This window comes from Akebia trifoliata, chromosome 12, assembly GCF_017979445.1.
Source record: "Akebia trifoliata isolate Shusen 1 chromosome 12, ASM1797944v1, whole genome shotgun sequence".
Taxonomy (NCBI): Eukaryota; Viridiplantae; Streptophyta; class Magnoliopsida; order Ranunculales; family Lardizabalaceae; genus Akebia; species Akebia trifoliata.
Window position 1 is genome coordinate 34,296,234 of NC_141386.1, and position 20,044 is coordinate 34,316,277.

Here is a 20,044-nt window from a genome sequence, read left to right on the forward strand (position 1 = left end):
ATCTTGGCCAAAATTTTACTTATTTTGCCACGACCAAATGCCCACCAATAATCTAAAATATATAACTAAATGAATAAAATTTGCACAAAACTCCCAGCACAACACATGCAGATGAACGTGCCATAGAGCGTGACAGAGTGATGAATCATTATAAGAGATTGATGAGCTCAAAAACAGTTACATACCATCCATCCTTTGACATATTTCTTTCAATCTCAATTTGAGCAAAGTAAAACAATATCTCTATATATACAACAGCCTCCGAGCAGCAAATGCAGGGACATGGCAGAGGGGGTAATCAAAGGGTTAGTTCCAGGACCAGCAGTGGCAGAGAATGTCACCAAGACATTTCTCTCTTTTATGTGTGCCCCCCCATGATCCAATATATCTCCCTCCTAACAGCTCTCACCACCACAAAATGAGGCATAAAATTATGATTCCGTTTAATCAAATGAAAATCAGCTGTCATCATCCACAGCTCCAATGTACGTAAGTTCTGTTCTTCTTACTCTTACAGCTCCTTTGAACCAGTTGCAGGCCCTAAGGTTAGTGGGTTCAACTGCAACACCCACACTGCTGTTAGTGGAAGAGGGGCTGAACCCAGTCCCATCTTCCAGTAATGTCCAAGGGTCAATTTCCATGTCTTGGTACTGCAATGGTAATAGCTTGGATTTTCCGGGTGTGTTGGTAGCTCGGGCTGAAGGAATGGGGTTCCTTTGGGACACATTTGGATTTCCCTGTTGGAACCCGGGAGCAGAGATGCTGCACTGAAGTGGAGCAAGAGCTGCAGTTGAGACTGCGGGCGGTTGGCATGAAATAGAATATGGAGGGGCATGAGAAAGCATAGGCATTGCAGCTTGGAGACGTCTCCGGATGGTCTCAGGCAATTGCATGCGATCCAACTCATTCTGCAGAAATAAATAGAATAATATAATAAATAATATATAATATAATAGTTATCTTTGACAAAAATTATTATTATTTTAACGCAAGAAATGGTATTTTCCACCACTTTCTTTGGTCGAAGATTAGAAGACAAGTAAACCCTCCAAGAATCTTTTGTTCCTTTCATCAGCCTTTCCTAGTGATAGTACTTTGTTTGTCAACCAACAACAAAAAGTCTAGAAGGATCACTTAACCAGCACCAACCTGTAAACTCTCTGCTACTTCGTGATCAAACGCAGAAATATCCCTTGAAGGTTTGATGATCAACTTGGAAGCAGACTTGAGCTTAAGCCAACTTGGCTTGCAATTGCTCAGCAATCCATATAGAACAGACAAAAGTCGGTCAAAAAGACTCTCCCTGGAGGGGTCCATTGAGGCCTCCATTGTTGACTCCACCCCCCTATTAGACAAAGAATTTTGCATGGGATAGAAAGACAAGTCTGCATCGTGCACAACCCGACTTCCAAGTAGACGAAGTATGACTGAAGCAAGCATGTGCCTCATGTTCCGGCCAGATGGCTCCCTGAAAAATCAATAGAGATGAGATTCTGTGCAACATGAAGAGAGAACCCACTTCTCTGCTCTGTCAAATATTTCAGCCCAAGGAGAAATCTTTTTTCCCCAGAATCAAGGAAATAAAACTACAATTGTTTCATACAAAATAGTTAAAAGAATTAATCCTTGTTTTTATTTATCAAATGATGAAAAATTAATAAATAAATAAAACAGGAAACCTAATAGTCTGATCTTAATTTCTCAATCAGGTATCTAGAAAAGACCAAATATAACTTACGTCAGCAAAAAGCAATAGGTGTAAACTAAAGGAAAACCGATTGAGGCAGTTTGTCAACTGCAGTGAAGGCTGTTTATGGCTTCAAAATAACATGGATTGAGATAAGCATATGCGAACACACTAGAATTAATAGATAGAATTGTATGGCTAGTGCTGTAGAAATAACTACAGGGATGGATGTTGACAGATGAAAACAAGTTGAAAGAAAATTAGAGCACAAGCAAATTCATAACAGACATGCTTTACTTTAGCAACATACAAACAGGCTACATGTACTGCAACTACAAACTAGAATCTGCTCCAGAACATAAATATGTTCATCCAAAAGAAGTTAATAAGGTCAGATTACAAGGAGAGCAATTCAGGGAAAGAAAAAAGAGTCCAGAGTTAAACATTAGAGCATAATACCTATCTGCATAAATGATAGGAAGTAATCTAAGGAGGAACTGCAACCGCAACCATATGGAAGCCCGCAATGCTGCCAGAGAAGGTGGAGCAGAATCAGCTGTTGCCGGTACTACCCTACCCAATCCAGGGCTCCCTCCCCTCATACTTTTCCGACCATTACCTTTGTTTGCAACACCATCAACTCCAAGCGGAACAGTTCCGGCCTGTTTACTAGAACCATCGGCGAGTAAATTTATTTGTTGCTCAATATTACTCATCTGCTTGATCAAGTCACTTGCAAATGTAGTGCGAGCATCAATGGAACTCCTGTCCATGCAAGGGATAACTAATTCTGCAAGAGCTCTCTCAGTTGAATACAATTGATTGGATATAAAGCCTTCAGCATAAGACATTTGAGAGGTCACCTTTCCTGACCTTTTGAAGTCCATACCTTCTTCAACAACTTCGCCTTCTTCAATAGGGGTAATGTCAAACTTCTTATCTCCTCTCTTTGCTGCTGAATTTACAGCTGAATTAGACCAGCCCCATGGCTTCCAAAATTGGGCTTTAGTTGAAAAGCCTTTGAGTTGAGCAATATTAAGAAGGCGCTGTCTTATAGACTTGCGTCCCAAAAGAACATCAGAGCCTGCTAGGAACCATTTTGCATTCAACAACAGGGACTCCTCTAGCGACCTCCCAAGGAGATGCATGACTTCTGAATAAAGGGAAGCAGAGTATGGTCTGACCAGTAATCTTGTCAGAACAATCTCAGTAAAATTTTTCTCGTTCTCAGAATGATTGTCAGAATTAGGTGAAAGAAACTGAATAGCCTCCACTAAGGACTTAATATAAGGGCTCTCAATTTTTTCAATTAGAACTTGTTCATTCAAGAGAAGCCTCAGCTGAACCCACTGCCAATGAAATTTTGCCGGTTGAAGAGAATCCAAAACATGTACAAGCTTCATCTCATTTTCTGCATGCTGGACTTTCAAATTGCCACACCCGGGTAACCAAGTCCCATCGCCCTGTGCGAGCAGAGACTCTGGCATTTTGCAATCAAGGATGGCATTTAAGAAAAGCCTCGCGCGAAGAGGAACAAAGGCCATGGTTTTCAAATGTTTGTCTGGATCATGCAACTCTAGCATGGAAGCAAACTCAGAATCACCTACATCTGAAGCCAAATTATCATAGAGAGCATGAGTGTCTCGTAGACAGACATCCCGAAAAGGCTGGTGTCTGATGGCATCATCTATGGCCAATACTAAAGATGGAAACACTTGAACATCTTCACGGGTTACATTGTTACCAGTCAAAATGTATGGCCTCCAAATCACCATTCCAAAAATTGAATAAGCAGGTGGGAACACCAAGCTAAGAGGAAGCATTTGCTGCATTCTCGACAAAGCTAACGTATAAGGTTCACCAAGGAGCGTCACAACTAATCCATCAGATACTGTTCTGCAGTTCCCAATTAGCAACCTAAACCAATGCAGATATACTTCTACAGAGTTGTCAGCCTTTAAAGTACCAATAGAACGAGAAATCCCATTTGAACTGCCTCTCGCACTCCTTATACACTGAAGGATATCTAAACCTTCCTTTAATCTGAAGACAGTTACCATTCTCTCAAGACTAGAAACTCCATGAACAACTACACCGATTACAAGAGCAGACACAGATGCTGCAGCTTTTGTTGCCTTCGCCAGTACCACTTTTGCAGAATTGTTCAAATTTTCATTTGAAAGATTTGCACTGGAATCATGGGCATCAGAAAACTGACTGCGAGAAGCCTTTCCAGGAGCAAAGGTTGCAGCAACAGCAGCAGAAGCTTCTGTTGCTAGCACCATCTCAAATACACGGCACTGACGCTCTCCAAGAGCTTCCTTAAGTAAGCAGAGACACGTTATGTGAATGTGCACAATGCGTCGAGCACAGTTCACAAAACTTGGTGATGGAAATTTTGGGTAATTACTGCTCACCATTAAGTCTGGCATTTTAGCTACAGCTAATCCTACATTACCAACAATTGCAGCAATGGCAGAACCCACCAAAGACAGATCCGCTTCTTGAGCTGCCCCACTGTTCTGCCTAATGCAGTCCATCAGCGCCAAAACTATTTTTTGAGCTATTTGATATCCATCATCCCATTTTTCAATGCCAGGATTTTTTGGAGTTTTACCAGCAGCCAAAAGCTTTCTCTCTTTGCTATAGAAATAGTTCACAGCTTCTTCAATGTGTCTTTGCACCATCTCTTTCATGCCCGGGGCTGCTCTAGATAATCTCCCACTAATTTTTTGACGGAAATGACCATCAAAATCGTCCATTCCTGCCGGAACTCCCGGTGAAAATCCAAACTCACTGTCCAGCGATCGTCCAGATTCAAGTTCAGCAAGAAGTCTCTGATCACCTGTTGCCCTGAAATTCTTCTCCCATTTTGTCACACTAGCCACATTCCCATATTTCTTCATCAAGTTCCGAGCATAAACAAGCGCTGATGATCCTGAAGCCCTTCCATTGGAGACCATGACTGTTGCAGCTCGATTCATTGTAGCGGACAAAGCTTCAGGAAGAAGATCTGTAGCTACAATTATGTTTTCATACCTGCAAAAAATATAGGCATACCAAAACAGCTAAAATGCAATCGTTGTACCATGATAGCCATAAATAAGCTACTCAGACACACAAACGAAAAAAAATACAAGCACATGCACGCACACATATAGACCGTTATTTTCTGCTTGACAGGTGTCAACTCAAACATTAAGCAGACGGGGTCTACTTGGTAGCAATACACTGTAAATTCAACAATGAGATCAGAGGATCATGTTTAATATTCCATGGTGTACAAACCATTGAGAAGGCCTCTACTAGTACGTGCCTAAGATGAGACATTATGAAAAAGGACTTTCAATGGACAGTAACAAAGTATGAGGGTCCATAAGGCGTCTACTAGTACGTGTTAACGTAAGACACAAAGAAAAAAGACTGTCAATGGACAGAGAAACTATTAGGCTCACAACCGACCTGCTCACATTCAAAAAGTTCAATGTCCATTATAGATAAGATGAAGCTTGTCATTCGTTAAAGTAAAATAGTCATACAAAATGTGGGATGTGAATCAAGCCAATAGTTACAGGCTTCAATAGCAATTTTGTAATTATTTGGGTGGTATCCATTTGTTAGGGTGTAGATTTATTTTTTATCATTTTATTTTTGTTGGGGTTAATTTTAAATTAAGTAGATTTATTACATTCTAGTAAGTCCAGTTTGTGTCTGAGTACTATTCACGTCACTTTTCTTTAGGCCTTAGATTCAGGGGTCAAAAATTATTCTATTAGGTTGATTTTCCTGTCATTTGAAAGGTTATTCAATTACCTTCCCAACAAACCCAAGATTTTGAAAATCTAGTGTGTTTTGAGAAAGTTAGGGCAAAAATACTAGTAGTAAGTCATTGCGGGATTAGGGTTACAATCTAAAACTTGAGAGCCTACATATATGGCTTTTGTAGTTAATTTTTTTCAATTTATTGAAAAAAAAAAAATTCTACATATATATATGATGTGACGCTATATGGATGTGATGCCAAGAATCCTTGGTGTAATTCAGAGGTAATTCTTATGTATTTTCTATTATCTTCTCTCTTGTTTTTTTTCTTCTTCTTCCTCATCGTCTCTTTTTCTTTGTTTTCTGTTTTAGATCAATCCCTAACCCCTATCCAGCCCCAATCAAATACGCTAAACTATTCCCCATTAAGCCAATTCAATTTTTCTCTTGATGAAAAATTATTATCTTTGGATCTTTGAATGTTCTTTTTTTTATAAATAGATCTTTGAATGTTCTCATCTGACCTTAATTGCAAAACTTTGTTTTTCACATACCCAGTTGGTCATGTTAAAAATCTTCATGAAAGCCAATAAAACCTTTTGGACCTGAATCCTTTTTATATATTTTTTTCTTCTTCACCACCTGATTAGCATTTTCCCCACTCTTCTTAAAGTAGAAGAGACCTGGAATTGATAAAACCTAGGTTGTCCTACATCAACTAGTATTTTGGGTTTTCTGTTCTATTGATGCAAAAATCAGTTTAGGGAATTTGAAGGAGTGTTTTAAGGATTTCATGCTTAGATGAGATTTGGTTTGTGAAGGTAGGAGTTAGACCTGTCTTGTTCTCTCATTGGGGGCGGGGCCTTTTTGTCGTCCTCTTATCAATAAAAATTTCAATTATCGAAAAAAGAAAAATACGGTTTCAAATGGAACAAGCTGAAGAGGACAAATACCTATGGGTATGCATAACAAAAGTTCATCATTAATGAAAGAGGGTGCTAAAATCAGCTGCAGAATATAAACCAATTCAAGGGAAAGGAAACAAAAAAAATTGATAAAGATGTATATGCACTAGTGAAGAGTGACTAGTAATCAATATGGTGAAACCTAGTTTTGTATCCAGGTGGTGATATCAACACTCAAAAGACTTTACCAACTTAGCAAGTTGTTAGCTTCAATGCACTATCAGAACTGTAAGAAATGAATCCAACCATGACTTCAACGAGCAACCATAACAGCATAACAATTAGAAATAGATAATAAAAAAAAAGGTAAAGTTGAAAGGCATACCTCCGGATAGATGATAAAATAAATGCCTCCCCCACTTCACATGCATATTTTTCTGTGTTCTTTGGCAGAGCCAGAATGCTTCTCCCTCCAAGCACAGTAGAATTTGGATGATTGGAAATATTAGGTAACAACCATAGCAGAAATTTTATCGCTGAAACCAAGTCGCAGAAACATCCATCAAATATAGAATAGCAGATAACTCATCTTCACCGAGTTTCCACTGTACAGTACTCCTGTCATCAATAGGAGTAAAAGACCCAGAACGTTGACCTACCTTGGCAGTAGTCTTTTCACTCCCTTCAACAAGCTGCCTGATTGAATTTATTAGCCAGACTGTGATGGTCATCTTCTCAAGCAATCGCATTTGTTTTAAAGCTTTTCCAATTTTAACAATATCACCAAGATGCGTTGTTCCGATCCCATCCACCAATTTAGGGGTTTCTCCTACCAAGCCAGTTCTATGGTGGGGACAGCTCATTTTATCATCACATATATGGCTTGTAGATGCTCCCTGGCTACTCTCAATCCTAGAAGCCGCTAACTGGGCTAAACTTTGAGTCTTGCGCACAATTTTTTGCCTACCTCTTGATGCATGTTTAGTCGACTTAGGAGGTGGGTCAACCTTGAATGACTCCAGGGACTTGATTCCCTTCTTCACCCACCAGCTGTCTTCATCATCTGATGGAAAAGCTTGCTCACTTGGCTTTGGCATCTTTGCCCTCCTACATTCCTCACAGCCATCTGTTCCTCCGGTCACCTCAATCTTGTTAGCAGTTGAAACAATGGGCCTCTTAAGACTCCCATGAGATTCCTCGAGTCGTGTATCTGTGGAAGTAATGTGAGAGTTTGGAAGACGAAATAATATTGAAATGGCAGCCTTTAGTTCTGCAACTTGAGACTTGGTTTTGGCATTTCTACCAGACAAAGTATTAGATGCCGAGTGAAGACTTTTCCAGTGATCAAGGGAGGCAGGAGAAGCACCACAGTTTTGTTTTTGGGAAAGCAAATTTGAACCATTTCCATTTCTAGAATGACCACTACGAGCAAGTCCTTGAAGCACAAGATGGCGTTCATTTGAATAAATAGGAATGACCTCCAAAAGTAGTGGGACTTCAGAAATACAAGCTTCTTTCAAAACATCAAGCAAACAAGGGCCTGGAAGCTGCTTCAAAATCCGATAATGTCTCCTCTGTCTTTCTAAATCTGTTGGAGTTCCAGTCTTGTCCATAATTCCACTAACAATCAGCTGCCTTACATAGGTCTGAGGATAAAAGATTCCAGAACGAATGAGTTCCATAATTAGCATTTGAACTCGCTTAAAACCTTCACCTTTGCCCACTTCATGCTGATCTATCCAACAAACTACAATATCATGCACGGGGCCTGGGCTCTGAAAATTTTCTGTTGCGTCCATGCTTTTGCTGAATATCTGTGATTTATTTTTATGGACAGTCGCACTTTCTACAGCCGTTCGCATATCTTGCATCTGCAGCTTCAAAAGAAGGACAGCAACATACACTTGCGAAAAATCTTTCCTACCTGTGAATTTCAGGCCAGGAGGGATGGCAGTCCAACAATCTCTAAAATCACATGTTGCCCATTCACAAAGGAAAAATACAGAGCTAACCAATGACAAGCTAACTGTCCCAATCCACTTCAGGGATGCACGTAAGCAAGGACTGACTTCTGTAATCCAACTTTCCTCGACACCTCCATCACAGAGATCCTCAAAAAGAAAATTATAAGCCTCTCTCACATCTCCCAGTATCAGAGCTTTATCCAATGCCTGTACAGCTTTAGCCATACCACCACCTTGAACTCCAAGACGTACAGCCCTCGCAAGATTGTCAGCACGTTTCTGAATAGATGAAACAACATTGTCAAACGATGACAGCTTATGATGAACATCAGGCCCACTGTACATGGTAGTAAAATCCCTTGGACCATATTGAGCATTAACTGCATCCTCAGATACCTTCGATAAGAAAATTCTACTATTTACTGCATCAGTTAATACACAAGGTGGTAGAGGGAAGCAATCCAAAGCAACAAATGTATCAGGTACAGCCAGCATCAAATACCGGAGCATCTCAACCAAAGAAGAAACCATGTAAGCCCTCCGAGAATTATCCACTAAATCAGAACCTCCAGGCGAAGGTTCCTGTATGGAACGAACAGCTACTTCCACAAGACCACGCACATAAGTTTGTGAGAGTGAAATGGTTTCTATTACACCAAATGCAACAGGCAGTAGTAATTGCAAAGTCTCAAGTGACTTTTTTTCCTGGAAATTGACATAAATATGAAAGTTACTAAGACCACTATCGAATTCTCATGAACTGATTACCAAAGATTAATCTCACTAAGGCTCACACATAAGATAGAAGGATTTATTACTTGAAGTTGATTGAGAACCCAGTCAATGATAAAAGAAGGAATAAGCAGGCCTTCTGCATGGTGCCATTGCAACATACGCACCATATACCACCACTTAAATTGAAGAGAAGGCTCTTCACCATCAGGAAGGGATGGTGATGAATCGCCCTTGTGATGTACTGAACCAACCAAAAGCATCTGAGGTGAGTGATCCCTGCCTTGTGGAGCGGAAAAAGAACCATCTTTAGAGATGAATTCATCTAGGAGGAACTGCAAGTATTCAACAACATCCTTTGTCCAAAGCTCAGATCGGGCCAACTGTGTTTTGTCTAGTGCACCGGAAGAAACACTAGTGGAGACAGACCGGACCTGCAAATTTCAACGGCCTCAATTGATCATAGTTTTAGAGCATAGGAAAAAAACCCAATAGAGCTGAACCAGGAAAAATAATTAAAAAGAGTTTTAGGGCTTCATACAGTTTTAAACCTGATTAAGATAAGTTACTTTGATAAACCATGTGGCTCTCAGCAATGGAACGTTGTGCCTAATAAGAACTTCAAAAAGATATTTCCTCCTATATCCATGAGGGACATTGTCGGCTAAAAAGCGCAGTCGTTTATGTTGCTGTGCTAAACCCTGACCAAAGAAAAGTTAAAGTTCAGCACTTAACAAGTCATCAAAAATTCTCTCATCATGAGTAGATTTCCACAAGGCAAGCCATAGGCCAAAAATATAAAATGAATTATTTTTTGTAGGTAAAAACTTTATTAATCAATAAAGAGAAAAAGAAGAGGCAAAGTAGCCTCCCAAAAAACCAAACAAAATAATAGCAGGAAAACAGAGCACATAGCAACAATACTCTCAATTCTCTGTTTTCTTTGCAATCCACTGCAAATGTCTATTTTTTGACATCCTTCAGGTTTTTAGTTTTCCCAAGTAGTATAGCATAGGTAATAACATCTTTTATTATCATGGTTCAGCGATTGATTTGCATGCCAAAAGGCAAGCAAAGGTGCTACAATAGCCCATCAAGTATGAGCTGTGAGCTTGCACATAAATATCGAAATTGGTAACATAAATAGTATCAAAATAAGGAAATAAAAAATCAAAGCAAACTATATATATATGGAATGGATCAATTTTGTCACTCTTGAATTTCATAATTGAAATGACAGATGCTTCAGAACAGACCTCAATCCATTTCTTTTTGTAATCTTCACTACATGACCTTTGTTCGAGAAAAACACAAGGCTTGGTTAACAGTGAACCAGAGAGAGGCACTCCATAGACCTGACCAGCCTGTTGCAGATAAGGTATATCCAGATTCAGCTTCCAGGATGAAGCTTCAAAAGATTATGAATGAAAAAAGTGGGAAAGAGCTATATATATATATAGGGGGGTGTTCAATGGCCAACTTTTTGGCAAAACATTTTTCAAAACATGAGTTAGGTTTTGGAATGGGATGATTTTTGGTGAGGATGATCTCTACGGTGAGGAGATCATCCTCACCAAAAATCAGCCCATTCCAAAACTTCTAACCCATGTTTACAAGCTGAAAAATTGTGGGCCGTCCATTTTTTGTAAACTGTTTTTGATGGGGTTAGAAGTTTTGGAATGGGCTGATTTTTGGTGATGATGATCTCCTCACCGTAGAGATCATCCTCACCAAAAATCAGCCCATTCCAAAACCTCTAACTCATGTTTTGAAAAATGTTTTGCCAAAAAGTTTGCCATTGAACGCTACCCATATATATATATATATATAGAGAGAGAGAGAGAGAGGGAAAGGGGAAAATTATTCTTTGCTTATATATACAACTAGTCAGAACTCAGAATCAATGGAATAAAAGAATCAGTTGAAACAGCAAATGCTTCCATACGGTACCTTACGCTTATGAGCACGAGATTCATTAATAGCCCGGAAGCGTTTTCGGATTGCCTGAAAAAAAACCAATAACAGGAAGATGGAAGGGTGAGATATCATCCATAGTAAGTTAGTGCTAGCATAGAAGTCCAGGTACACACCAATAAGGAAAATAAGTAATCCAACTTTCAATCAAGATTTGATTCCATAGAATTGACACAAAATTGATGCAGATGAAGTTTTTTTTTTTTTTACTCATTACCAATTGGTATCTAGGTTATGTAGTCAAGACAAAACTGTCAAAACTACGGAAAGAAAAACCTAAATTAAGGAATAGAACATAACATACATGGCTAAAAGAATTGAATGGAGGAACATGATTCTTTCAGCCAACCCCATAAATGAAAAAACAAAGAGTATTTTGGCAGGATTATATGAATATCTTCATATATATAGGGTAGCGTTCGGCAGCCAAAACTGAGGGAGCCAAAGTTTGGTCCAATATGGCTAAAAATTTCGGAATGGGCTGATTGTTTGTGAGGATGATCTCTATGGTGAGGAGATCATCCACATAAAAAATCAGTCAATAACGAAACTTCTAACCCCATCAAAAGTGGTTTATAAATGGTCCACGATTCTTCAACTTGTAAACTGGGGTTAGAAGTTTCAGAATGGACTGATTTTTTGTGAGGATGATTTCCTCACCATAGTGATCATCCTCACAAAAAATCAGCTCATTTTGAAGCTTCTAACACATATAAGACAACACTTTGGCTATCTTATTGGTTGATAAACCCGACCCATATATATATATATTGGAAAAAGAATGTGGTGGATAATGCTAACGTCCCCATGAGTTCTTAGACGGTAGCATTTCCCATATATATACACACATATACATCCGGAGAGAGAGAGAGGGGAGAGATGCTATTGTCCAAAGCAAGCGTAGGACATTGGGAACCTCCAATACCATGCTTTTTCCAAAAGAAAATCCCTAAAAGGCAATCATTGTTTCTCTCTTTTAGTGGCAAAAGGCAAGGGTTTTATGTTCAATGCAATGGCGTTTTTGTTAATATGACAAAAAAGGATTGTTTTTAAAGCATTTAAGAGAAGAGCATGGTAAAGATTGTTGACATCCAATGCCTTCCACACATACGTGCGTGTATTCACATGTGCGAATTCTAGGTCATATACAATATGATTGTGCAGTTTGAAGCATCAGGCCATGTCTTCCATATGCAAACGATCAGCCTCAGACCAAATATTTTTGTTTTGTTAGGTGAAACATTAAAAATCCACGTGGCCATGTCACATATTCGTTAACCAAGACTTTTTAGAATCAGGATTGAAGTTATACCTCTCTGCATTTTACGACATCAGGCTTTGAAGAAATTCCAAGCTGGGATAGTGTAATCTCTCTAGGTTCCTAATACACCAAGTTAATACAAGTAAGATGGTAAGGAAACAAAATTAATGCCAAGTAGAATTAATGAAATTAGATATCGGCTTTCAGTGCAACCACATAAATGTAAGTATAAATTATGCATCGCAAAACCACTAAAAATATAATTTCAAGACTCAAACATTTCCACTAGCATAGAGGACATAAAATAAATTTCACAATTTGGCTTATCAAAAGAAAATCCCTAAATGGCAATCATTGTTTCTCTCTTTTAGTGGCAAAAGGCAAGGGTTTAATGTTCAATGCAATGGCGTTTTTGTTAATATAACAAAATAGGATTGTTTTTAAGGCATTTAAGAGAAGAGCATGGTAAAGGTTGCTGACATCCAATGCTTTCCACACATACGTGTGTATTCAAGTGTGCGAATTCTGGATCATATATGATATGATCGTGTAGTTTGAAGCATTAGGCCATGTCTTCCATATGCAAACGATCAGCCTCAGACCAAATATTTTGGTTTTGTTAGGTGAAACATTAAAAATTTACATGTGGCCAGGTCAAATATTCATTAAATCCTGGCCAAGACTTTTCAGAATCAGGGTTGAAGTTATACCTCTCTGCATTTTACGACATCAGGCTTTGAAGAAATTCCAAGCTGGGATAATGTAAACTCTCTAAGTACCTAATACACCAAGTTAATACAAGTAAAGATGGTAAGGAAATATCTGTTGAAATCTGGTGAAATATTTGTTGAGGAGGAATCTGGTGAAATATTTGTTAAGGAGAATAGGGTTTGGTGAAAAGTGGGTTCGGTGGGTCATGAAATGCATTTCCACTTCTACCTTTTCAATCTTGGTTAATGGATCTCCAACTAGTTATTTCAGAAGCTCAAGAGGTCTACGCCAAGGAGATCCGTTGTCGCCCTTTTTGTTTGTGATAGTTATGGAAACCTTGGGAAGGATGTTGTCCAAGGCGGTGGTTGAGGGGGAGCTCACTGGTTTTTCTACTAGGGTGAGCGGCCATGTGATTTCTCATCTCCAGTTTGCGGATGATACCTTAATTTTTTTTTGGATCATTCACCGAGACAATTGAGCTTTTTAAGTGATATGCTTGGGTCTTTTGAGGTAATCTCTGGTATTCTTCGCAAGAGCAAATTGTTTGCGGTAGGAGAGGTAGAAGGGGTGCAAGTAGCAACGACCATAATTGGGTTCCAGATGAGGGTACCTCCATCCACATACTTGGGACTTCATTTGGGGATGGGTTACACCAGTAAGGATATTTGGGAGCCGGTTCTAGAGATGATGAGAAAGAAACTAAGCTTTTGACATGCTAAACTTTTATCCAAAGTTGGGGAAGATTACTCTCATCAAAAGTGCTTTGGCTAGTACTCTCATTTACACTTTTTCGTTGTTTTCCTTACCAAGGAATGTGGAAGTGCAATTAGATAGAATCTGCCGAGATTTCTTGTGACACAGTAAAAATGGCTTGAGAAAACATCACCAGGTGAGTTGGAGGAAGTTATACTTGCCTAAAAAGAATTGGGGATTGGGGTTTCATAATTTTGGTTCTATGAATTCGATTTGTTGGGGAATTGACTTTGGAGGTTTGGGGAGGAAGGGAGAGTCTTTGGAGGAAAGTAATTGTGGATAAATATGGGGTGAACGAGAATGGGTGGGGGAGTGGTCTAGCTAAAAGCGCGTTGGGGTGTGGGGTGTGGAAGGGTATCCTTAAAAGACTCATGTTACTTAAAAAAAGAGTGAAATGTAAGATGGAGAAGGGGAGTACGGTGAGATTTTGGGAGGATTGGTGGTATGGGAATAGACCTCATCCCGGATCTTTTTTATTTGTCTCTGAAAAAGAATCAAGTTATCTCTTGTTTTAAAAATCTTGATGATGGGGTGACTAACTAGGATTTTGGGTTTAGAAGAACTTTTAATAATTGGGAGGTAGATACTCTAAGGAGATTTTTTTTTTTTGGAAAATAGAAACATGGAAAGCTCCTCGAAAGATCAGAGATTATGGGGAGGTACTAGGGATGGGAAGTTTACGGTTAAGTGGTATTGGTCCAAGTAGAGTAACGTCTTTTACCCACTCATATGTCTGGGGTGGTAAGATCTAAGATTTCAACTTTTCTTTAGTTGGCGACTTTAAGGAGACTCACAACTATGGACCAGTTAATCAAAAGAGGCTTTATTTCGCCGAATCAGTGTTGTATGTGCAAATCTCAAACGGAAACGGTGGATTACTTACTTATTTATTGCCGGGTGGCTCACCACATTTGATCGCATTTCTTATCTTTGTTTGGTCTAGTGGGTCGTTTCCCTCGATCAGTCAAGTCGGCTTTGAAATCTTGCTTAGAGTGGGGAGGATCTTTCTCGTCATCTAAATGGATTCTTTGGTTCTTCGTTCCATTCACAATTTGCTTGGGTATTTGGAAAGATCACAATCGCTACATTTTTTAGGGGAAAGAGTCTACGTTGGAAGGATTAGTTCTTTCTATTTTGGAGTTCGTGTTCTCTTGGAACAAACTTTATAAGGAATTTAAGGGGGTCTTCTTTGAAGATTTCGTTGTGAGATAGAATAGGGTTTGTTCTTTGTCGCGAAAGTAATTTGTTGTTCGCGTTACGTTGTTGTTTGCCTTTCTTTTGTCTTATATCTTCTCTTTGTTTTGGGTTGGTCCCCTCGACCCCCCTCGTTTCTTCTTTCAATAAAAATATCTTAACCGATTAAAAAAAAAAATCCAGACTCAAACATTTCCACCAGCATAGAGGACATAAAATAAATTGCACAAGGAAACCATCTGCTTTTTGCTGGTGTTCCTTAGCAAACTATTTGGCTTTGCGCAGGTCAAACATCTAATTCTAGGAAAGAGTGACAAATGCTAAAACATCTCAGTTCCAACCATATTTAAGGTTGGAGAACCAAAGTATAGAAAAAATGGATCACGTTCCAGAAAGGGGACTAAATAATGCAGAAATTTCATCACTAATGTTACACCTTGAAAATCCAAATGAATCTCTCATAGTCACCTACTTTTGAATTAACCATTATGGCAATTCCAACTCCAATATTTTCATTATAGAAGCAATGCAATCAGAAGTGTGCTCGTTGCCCCCTTTTTCTATAAAGGAAAGTAGATAATGACAGCATGAAACAGAGGCAAGTCTCCGTAATGGACCTACCCAGCATAGCTGGTGCTGGATAACCTTCCAAAACAGAACATGGCAACAGCAAAGATAGAACGCAATAAACGCAAATTCATTAAGGGAAAAATTATTTTGTAGAAATATAAGAATCAACAAATGAAAGAGATCAATAACAATGGCCGTAGGATATGTAGTCTCATGCAAAAAGCACTGCTAACAAATCTTAATGAAAATAAAAGATAAGAGACAAGAATAATTTCAGACGTGTACCTCAAGTCCATCAACGGTCTCCTTGTATCCATGTTGCACATACTCCCCGGTTAGTGTCTCCTCAGGGCAGGTTGGAGTTTGGGGGTAATAATCGGGTGGTCCAAATCTAATTGAAAATATATTCGCAATTACAATGTGGAATATGATTAACTTTTGGTCAAATAAATGTCCAGGAAAAAAAAAAAAAAACAGAACAGCCAGCCACATTCTTCTTCTTTTTAATGAGTAGCTGGCTGTGATGTGTTCAGGGATATCGTACACTTCAGTTCCTTTGTTCCTAGGCAGGTCTCATTGACCTCTTTTTCTATTAATGAAATTATACTTGTTCAAAAAAATAAAGTAGCTGGTCACATGGTTGACACTGATATTTGGGATAATGCATAGATGATAGTGATGATCATAAGCATGAGACATTTTCTTTTTACACATTTTTTGCCAATATCCCAATCAAGACTTTGATGAGATGGGAAGAACGAGAAAAAATTAAGTGAAATATAGATTAAAAAGGACATATTCCCACTAAAGCCAATATACTACTTTTTTATTATTATCTAACAACAAAATTACCGTGCATTTAGAGGTTCTTTATCGCAATTCAGCTTGTATGGTGTTAGCTGTGATGACCGCCTGCAAGTTTGACAATATTCTTAATATACAATATCCAAAAAAAACAAAAATATCGTGATGGGAAGTAATAGATAAAGAAGAGGAAACAGTGAGTGTAGAGGCCCAACTTGTTCTTGGGCATCCAGGAAACATGTTCATAGAATCAGTGAGTGGAGACAGAGACGTTGAGATGGACAGTGGACAAATACAAATTGAACCTGGGGGATGATTTAGGGCCTAGGCCCAATAGCAGGCAAAATAATGGAAAGTCGATGACCTGATTTGGGTATGTAAATCGACTACCCGTGACAGCCCTAATCAGGGGCGTTTTAATGTAAGTTTAGGGCTTTAAAAAATAAAGAGGAGAGAATGAAGTGGATTGAGAAGTGAGAAATGACGTGAGCATGCTTGACTTGACAAAAGATATAGCTCAAGATAGAGTTGGGTAACCAAAATCATGTTCATCATCATCAAGTAATCAAAGCCTTATCCCAAAATTTTGGGGTTGGTTATATGAATCATGTTCCTCCATTCAACTATATCATGAAATAAAAGATTGAGATTCTTGTTAGTGGGTGGAAAAGTTTTTCCACTGGCAGCCAACCTAACATAACCCTCCTTCTTCATCTGGGCTTCGGTAGCCTAAATCAGATTCAGTTTGCCAATGGAATAGTTGGATAAAGGGTACATCATGATGATGACATACCAACTAAAACATATCACGAGATTGGGATCACTTTTTAGCAAAAATAGTTTAACTTTGCATGCATGATGCAGGCCAAAGTAATAAGCCTTCTAAATCATATGGCATGATATTAAATATCAGAAGCCAGGATCACATTTTCCCAGTTTGGGTCTCAAAACCACTGCACGCATTAAGAACACGTCCCACTAACTAGTGGCCTAGTCACTGTAATAGAAAATAAATGGGGGGACACGTAGCATTAATGTATACGAGGGAATTGGATTTGGGAGTATAAGATTTGGATCATTATGGCATATTAACATGGTGGGGCAGAGATTAAACAATGGAAATAAAGATCAACATTACCTTGCATTTAGAGAAAAGTTTGATGATGGGAAAGATGAATCAGCTCTGGTCGTATCCCTAGCAGATGTCCCACCAACTGCGCTGTTACCAACTCCACCACCAAAGCTGGAAGCAGGATGCCTTTGCATTTCTCCTCACAATCACCGGCATACTGCCCCCAGCATCAGTACCACTATAAGAAGCAATGGAAACTATACTCCATCACAAACCCTCCAAGATTGTCTGACCATGAACCATTGGAGAAAAAACACACCACCCCGAAAGAAACTACCAAAACAGTTAAATAATCACCGGGTACAAATTCAATCAGCAACTTCTGCATGGAATATTAGACACAAACTGTAATTCCAAAGTATAAGGCATCTCAAAAAATTTAGATATTCCGCACCAAGTAGATGAAAATTAGTAGTAGCCCGCGATCAAGATACAAAGTACCCAGAGTTCAAACTCTATAGATCAGGCAGAAAACTATAAAGGGTATCTAACCATCCAGTGAAAGGAACACTACCCAGTAACTGAAAGTGAATCATAATCGCTCCCTGTTGTTGTCAACACTCTTGGACCCAAAATGCAAATGCTCTCACAATTGAGATGTAACATTTCTTGACACGACAAAACTTTTCTTTTCGATAGATAAAGAAGATTTTATATGGAAAAAACTCGAAACAAACTGCTCCCCATGCAAACCAACTCCCAAGTCCCACCTAAAGAGAATATCTTCAAAAACTACGCCTGGTGAGACTGATTTCTTAAATTGATCAATAACAAATGTTTAGGAAACTAAGTAACGGATATTTCAAAAAGTATTTTTTTTTCCGTAAAGGTCAAGTCAGCCAAGTAGCTAAAGTCATTTTATCCACCAATTCATACCCCCAATCCAGCTCAAATACAGGGATGCATCTAAACAAAAGGTTGCAACAAATCTTCACCAAAAAGAATCGATAAATCAGCTTAAATGAAGTCAAATCAAATCCTTCTCCATGAATACACATCGATTCCTTCAGACCTATAATTAGAACAACGTAATTCGTAGTCCGTAACAGATCTTTCAAAATAAAACATGTAAAACTTAAACAGATAGGGTTTCAACACCTCTTATTCAAGAAAATGGAGGGGACAAAAAACAAAATACTTGGTTTCTAGTACTAGTTAGCAATAAATCTACGGTTTTGATCAGTTTCAAGGCAGGAATTTGTGCGTGAAGTTAGGGTTTTTACGATAAAATAGACGAATTCGCAAACCCTAGATATGACAGGAAGCATAGAAATACCGTACCTTTCTCCAAAATTTGGTGTTGGTAGTGGTGGTCGTTAAGGCTTTGTTTGACTCTTGATGATGTCTTTATGGGTTGCTTCTGGTGAAAGAAGCAAACAAACAGTGGGTTGGACGGTTAGTGTATTTGTATTCCTGGTCGGTGCAAGAGTCCAATATGTAGAATAGTTCTCTCTCTACGTTGGCTAAGTTCAAGGGAGTTTCCGTTGGGGGCAACTATGTACATGTATATATCATCAAGATAGATTTTTAGGTGTGTATCTATCCCACCCAAGGTTTTAAAACTCGGTTGTGGGTCTTGTCTCTTCCAGGCCAAATACCGAGTCATCTTTTTTATGTTTGAGACGTCTCGTTCAAAAATTGAAAAATGAACGTGAGTATTTTTTTATTTTTTTTATAAGTATAAAGATTTTATAAATATCGAAAGAAAGAAAGTACAAAGGAGGCCAAAAAAGCTCCTGAGAATGAAAGCAAAAGCAAGTAAGACAAAAATAAGAACTTGCTAATTACATAACCTATCCCATCTAAAAATAAAGTCCTCAAACGAAAATCCAAAGAAATCATTGTTTAACTTGGCCCAAAAAAACAGCAACCCTAAAATCTCCATATACATCGTATGTGAATTGTTATCCTTACTTTGGAACACCCTATTGCTTCTTTCTTTCCAAATATCCCAAGCTATGGTCGAAGAAATGATAGTCCAAAGGTACATTTTTTCTATGAGAGAAGACGTTAAAGTCCAACCTTCTAACATCAAAAAGAAGTTTTTGGGGAAAACCCAACACATATGAAACAAAGACACGAAAGACGACCAAATACCTAGGGAAAAAGAACAATGAAGAAGGGTGTGATCTATAGATTTGCCATCGTTCTTACAAAAAGGACAAAAATTTGGAGTGATCCACCCACGAGAAATCAACTTATCCAAAGTAAGAATCCTTCCCAAGGAAGCAAGCCATATAAATAATGAAATTTTAGAAGAGACAAGAGAATACCAAATGAGAGATATTAGAAAAGAGTTCTCTGACCTTGGAAAAATGACTTTGTAAAAGAAGTGAACAGTGAATCTTTTATCCTTCGTCTTGTCCCATTCCTTCTTGTTATGATCATTCTCCTTGTTTTTTATTCCATTCAAGAGATTTAGAAGAGATGTTACTTCGGTTAACTCCCAATTATTAAAATTTCTCTTAAAACCAAAATCCCAAAAAAAGTGATATCGTTACGAATCAAACAATGCTTAACCGTGCAATTTCTTTTAAGGGAACAAGTGTACAAAAGATAGGTATTGAGTTAGTAGAGATGAATTACTGCACCACC

At 38.5% G+C, this 20,044-nt stretch overlaps 1 protein-coding gene across 1 annotated transcript; it reads right to left on the reverse strand.

The window, feature by feature from the left end:
• Positions 1–125: 125 nt before the first annotated feature.
• Positions 126–18,933, reverse strand: LOC147389793 (mediator of RNA polymerase II transcription subunit 12-like). Its single transcript, XM_086417869.1, is given in 14 exon segments — positions 126–908; positions 1,150–1,468; positions 2,147–4,726; positions 6,740–6,905; positions 6,908–9,023; positions 9,137–9,484; positions 9,602–9,751; positions 10,307–10,414; positions 11,001–11,054; positions 12,337–12,405; positions 15,799–15,904; positions 16,366–16,425; positions 17,456–17,771; positions 18,731–18,933. Coding segments are annotated over 13 exon segments (6,654 nt in total). The 5' UTR covers positions 17,584–17,771; positions 18,731–18,933; the 3' UTR covers positions 126–458.
• Between the last annotated feature and the right edge of the window lie 1,111 nt (positions 18,934–20,044).